This window comes from Schistosoma mansoni, assembly GCF_000237925.1.
Source record: "Schistosoma mansoni, WGS project CABG00000000 data, supercontig 0126, strain Puerto Rico, whole genome shotgun sequence".
Taxonomy (NCBI): domain Eukaryota; kingdom Metazoa; phylum Platyhelminthes; class Trematoda; order Strigeidida; family Schistosomatidae; genus Schistosoma; species Schistosoma mansoni.
The window spans coordinates 466344-472343 of record NW_017386035.1 but is presented as its reverse complement, the minus strand read 5'-3'; the positions used below and the strand labels follow the sequence as shown (position 1 = coordinate 472343).

The 6000-nt window shown below is 33.7% G+C and overlaps 1 protein-coding gene across 1 annotated transcript in view; it reads right to left on the bottom strand.

Annotated features, from left to right (window-relative positions):
* Positions 1 to 480: 480 nt before the first annotated feature.
* Positions 481 to 6000, bottom strand: part of Smp_130470 (hypothetical protein) — a gene marked incomplete at its 3' end in the record, with an annotated part of 50548 nt that continues 45028 nt past the window's right edge. The window contains exons 26-28 of the mRNA XM_018790053.1: positions 4171 to 5334; positions 2737 to 3175; positions 481 to 1295 (exon numbers count right to left, since the gene is read on the bottom strand). Coding sequence (XP_018646391.1) covers positions 481 to 1295; positions 2737 to 3175; positions 4171 to 5334 — 2418 coding nt within the window. The remainder of the gene's footprint in view (positions 1296 to 2736; positions 3176 to 4170; positions 5335 to 6000) is intronic.

Genomic DNA, 6000 nt, shown 5'->3' with positions numbered 1-6000 from the left:
GAGTTTTTTTCAAAAAGAATTTTCTAAATAGTTTAATCGATAACTGAAAAAAAGACAACATACGATATGAACAGGGCATACTTTCTCACTAGTTATAATTTAGAAACATACACAGAAAGAATATAAACGCATTATTATCATACATATCTCATTTTTTGGACCGAATTAATCACACAATAAATACACATTAAAATCACTTGAAACACCATTTACTAAACAAGTAAATTTTAAAAGCAGCATTTGTGAAGTTTTAGATGCTTAGAATAGAGAAAAGCATAATAAGAAAAGCGAATAATAATGATAATGAAATGCCCAGAAAGCAAACGGAAGATTGGATAACGCACCGAGTTGAAGTAGAAATAATTTGTAAAGGCGATTATCAAATAAAAACACAAGCAACGATATATATATATATATATATATATATATATACTGATTATCATACTATAGATACACAAAAGCGCGAAGAAAGTAAAATGATTATTTACTGAGATCCAAAATAGCTTGACTCTCTTCAAACTCCTTAGTATTATCGTATTTATCCTGAGATTGATCTGCATGTCTACAAGATACAGTTTGTCTCGTATCGCCGGAATCCTGAGTTTCTCGCTCTGAACAAACAGAGCTAACTATTTCAGAAGCAGGGGTAGGAGATGTTGGGATTAGGTGAGGTCTATTATCTGGTTGAGTGCATGACTGTTGCTGAGAGTTTGAATGCTTTACAGGAGTAGACGTTGTTCCGATTCCGAGTGAAGAATTTGTCGCTCCACTAAACATTGACAGAAGAGCTGTAGTATCTATTTCTCCGGGATTTCCACAAGCAGACATTAAAGTTGAAGCTAAAGATGCAAGGAGTTGTTGGGAATCCCAAGGATTAGTTGTTTGGGTTGCCTGTCTTTGTTGCATCTGTTTAGCTGACAACAAGTAGTTGGCGTACAGAGAAGCCAGAGTGGCTTGTTGTGAAGCGAAAGGGTTAGATGTCAAATTAACATTAGATGATCCGATATCTGGTGGAATGACTGATCCAGAACATGCTAACATAAGTTGACTATATAGAGCTGCCGCAGTTACAGGATTGCACATGTAAGCCAGATTCATTGCAGCAGCCTGCTGATATACAGCATTCAACATTGAATCCATCCGTTGGTTACCGGTGTTTAATTGGAATGGATCTTGTACTGTTGGAGTACTACCAGAACTCCTATCGGGAACAAATGGATATGCTTGACAATTGATGGGGGGATCTGTCACTTCGACAGGATCACGTCGGCGACTAGAATTCTCCGAACGACTTCCTGTGATAATAATGAGAAATAAAGTAAAAGAAAGCTATGAATCATAAAGGATATGGGGTAGAAGACATAATAATAAAATTTAAAATAATTACACAATATAGGTTATATTTCAACAAAATAACCACAAATATAAGTGGAGACAAAACAAATTCGAGTCTTCTATTTCACTGATGGATATAAACTAATATTAGTTTATTATCCGAAAAACAACTTAGATGCTATGTCGGATTTACTAGAATAGAGGCTGAATTCACTTGAATAACACACCAGAAATCTATTTGAGTCAAATACTGTCTTGGTTACTCGGAAATATTTATATATGAATATATATGGATAATATATGTGGTTCTACAATAAATCATGATTAGTTAAATTTAAGCCTACAGTCATGGTAGATAAGACAGAAACAACAACAACAACAACAACAACAGTCAATTACAAAGCAATCAAACGTAAAATAAATGAAAGGTTCAAAATGGCTGTTCAAACAAAATTCATTTCAAAACCTATAAGAGGATAGCCAGTTTGTCGATAATTAGTTTAACCAATGAGGTACAAGAAAAAAGGATTAACATTGATTATTAATAAGTGATATAGTCGTAATGATTTTACATACAGTAATCAACGATTAATATGTGTTTCTTTTCATCAATTGGTAACTGATTTATGCTGGGAAGAGATTTGAATGAGGGCTCAACATGGCATACTGTAAATACTTTATTCATATGATAGCGGAGAAAGTTGAAGAAGGTAAAATTGCTATTTCACTGCTAGTCATAATATATTTTGAGATCAAACAGATGAAAAGTTAAAATGCTTTATTACAGGTCACTTTTATTTGGGTTTATTCACAATAATCTTTATACTCTTATTTTAATCTAAAATCAATACATATCTCAGTAGAGTATCAGTATAAGCAAAGCTTGATAAACCCATCATTATAATAATAAAACGATATAAACCACAGACTGTCGATTGGTGTTTAATGGCATGAGCATTAAAGTTTTGCTGTTATGCAACCAACATAATTATTTCACTCGGGAAGTTGCAACTAGCATTAGTTATTTTCTTTAAAGATCCATTTATAGAATGATTCTTTAGACGTTTACTAAAATACCATGTCTAAGCCTCCCCCTCATGTATTGCCAACCTATAAACTCTTGGTGAGTGATCAACCTAATTTAACCAGAATATTATGCTATTTTTGATTATTTGTTTATTTAAGAGTTTTTTTATTCAATGTAATAAAGCCAGACCACTTAACAGGATACTTTACAAAATGAAAAGTAGCAGTAAAGGTTGACACGTTTAGGAATATAAAACAATTCAAAACTAATAACTAACTATACAATCGATTAAAACTCATCTAAATAGGTATCACCACTAAAAAAGACCGGAATACAGACGCAATAAATTGCCCTATTTGATAAAATATTTTTACCAGCGGAACGGGATTTCGAAGACCGAGATGTTGACGGTGCACAGCTCGTGGAGACGGGAACTCGTGATTTAGAAGTAGTAGTATTAGAGACAGCTCCAGTAACAGAGGTAGCAGTGGATGATGGTGTGGAGGAAATGGACTGCCAATTACTTAAAGCAGAAGCGATCAAATTCGCGTATGCTGGATGACGAGCATAAGCGCCAAATGTATTTAATAACTGTTGTTGTTGTAAATATTGTTGTGTATTGAAATTGTTAACCTGAGCGGCAACAACAGATGATGGAGAATTGGACGTCGTTACATTGTTATTGCCGACACCACTGCCGGTTGCTGCACTAGCCAGCAAACTGTTTAGATAATGTTTATAAGCTAATGCTTCCATATTACTTGTATCTTGACCCCTAGCACTTGCAACACGATTATAGATCGCACGATCCTCCTGAAATATTCAAAATATAGGCAGTGAAAAATAGACACTACATTATTTAGAAAATTTAGGACATAAGTTAGCGTAAACTAGTTGGTTTATGTAGGAATACAGGACAGACACCTGAAACCGGTTACTGTACACCTAATTTATACTGAAAAACAGGGTTAAAAATGTAAAGATGAATGATTACCACTTCTAGTTAAAAGAGTATTTTGTGAATCAATAGACTACAATGAACACACATGAATACGTTATTTATTTTCTGTTAGGTCCTGAAGAGTGTGTTATTCTGTATGCTTAATTCACTGGTTTTTCTCCCAATCCTTTTTTTAAAGTGGTAAACCACTTAGTTTCAGCGTAATTTTTGCTTTTTCACATTTTCATCCTGATGTGCTAAATGTACAACATCAGAACGTTTAAGCTTCACGTTAACACATATGTTTTAGATAAAAAAAGCCCTCAATCAGTCGCAGGTGACAAGTGTATCTGTTCAAGTTGTCACTGACAGAAACAATCTTTTAGCAATAACTTCTAGTTAAGAGAAGCGAATATCACATATTAAAATACAACTATATTCAGTATAAAAGATAATGAAAAATTTTCCCATATGTTAAAAGAATCTCCAAAGTTGAAGATTACTGTTAAGAGTATCCTTATATCTATTAAGAATAATTAAATCTTTTCAGTCCCCCTCTCCTTTAACAGCAATCACTTGATTATGGCTTGAGAATAAAATTATTAGATAATGTAGTACAAAGTTCAAATAAAAAAATTACCATTCGTTCTCATCTTAACATTGTTAGCTATATACACTGTAAGATCCTATCAGTGAGTACAGTTCAAGATAAAGAAAACCATTTTACACCGCACTGGACACGGTAAATACCAATTAACTGCATTACAAATAAAAGATATTCTCACTTTATTACGAGGAATAATACAACAATTGATTAATAAATAAATTAAGAACGGTTAAAAAAATTATTCTGAAGAGAACCACTTACCACTTCTACTGAATATGGCATATAATTTGGATTTGCATCCAACCAAGATTCCAGTGATCTTCGTTCAGGAGCTTTATCACCATAAATTAAAGAACCATCAACTAAACTAATTACTGGGACACGTACATCCCAAATGTCAGAATTAACATTCTGAGAAGCTTTCTGTACATTATTATTGTTCGACTCAATTTTAGATGAACTGAGACGTTCACGTTTAGAACTGTAAGGAGCTTTTGCAAATGTTGAATTTGAATCCGATGGAAGTTTAGAAGTATCACTTTTTCGTTTACGTCCACGATTATTCGCTCCAGAAATAGGGCGTGCTGCAGATGTCATACTGGGTGGTGGCATTGAAAAGTCATTGTCATCAGACACTGGATTACTGGCAGAAATCGATAACGATTTGGGACTTTGTGAAAAGTGTTCTGAATGTGAAGCTGCAGATTTTAAAGTTGTATCACGAAATGATAAGGTTTCTTGATCAGAATCAGAATTGGTCTGACATTTATCATGACTAGAAAACAAATTTTTGCCAAGTGAATTAGATCGATTACTTCGATTGCGAATTCGACCACGGTTTCGATCAACCATAGTATTCTCGTTCGTGGGATTAGAAATAAAAGGTAACTGATTGTCATTTAGATTTAATGGAATGTTGGCAGACGTAGAAATACTCTCATCGGGATCCGTCGGTATAGCAGCTTCAGACTGTGTTTCAGAAGAATAGGACTTTAACGACGCTGACTTACAGTGCGATGAATTAATATGCCTCCCACTCATAGAGAAATCGAATTGTCGTGAATCGTCAAATTCATTATTCGTAATGACAGATGATATATCGGTTAAATTGGATAATTTCAGGTCACATGGTGAATCTAGTGAATTAGAGGTCATTTCAGAAGAAAAAACGGGTAGACCATACTGTTTTCGAGGTAATGAGACATGAGAGGCATTCAGTGAAATTCTTCTAGAATTACTAGATGACAACGGATAACTGTCACGAGATAATGACGACGAACTTCGATAAGTTTGAGGGAATGGATCATTCAAACTTGTAACTTTTGACTCAACATGTGAGCGAGTAGAATTTACCATAGATGATGAAACTGAAATTGCAGTGGTAATCGGTGTAATAAAACGACGGGGATTCGGCCATTCGTTAGTCTAAAAAGAACACATTACACATTTTGGTATAGTAGGTTTTGTAGTCAAGATGCTACAAGAAATCACACATTCCTGAATGAAAATATTCATTAAAATAATCACTATGTAATTTAAATGAAAAATATTTAATAACTGACTTCTAATTAAATTAGTCAACTAACACTAGATGCAACAAGAATTTAAACACATCTAAAGCTATGAATTTTGATACAATTTCGAAATTTTATTATTAACAGATGATTTCTTTTGAGTTATTTAGGGTATAGTATCCATTTCTTTATGGACAAGAAACTACTGAAATAGCTACGGTTACATTGTATTGTGTGTCTTTGTCTTTCCTCAAATTCTGACATTCTGAATTCCTCATAACATTCTTAATTCTTATTTCACTCATTTATATTTCCTCAAATCTTCCATGCCTAATCTTTTCAACTACCACTCATACTATTACTATCTCTACTATTCTGGGATAATTTCGTCTCTCTGAGGTATGGTAACTTGAACGGATGTACATATGTACTAGGTTCTACTTTGTGACTGACTGGATTAAGCAACTTCAAAACTTCGAATCTATCGAAAAACCACTCTAAGCATGTTGTTGAAATCAATTACACACGATTCGATAAGTATCTCCAAAAGTATAACACATGATTCTTAACATTAATC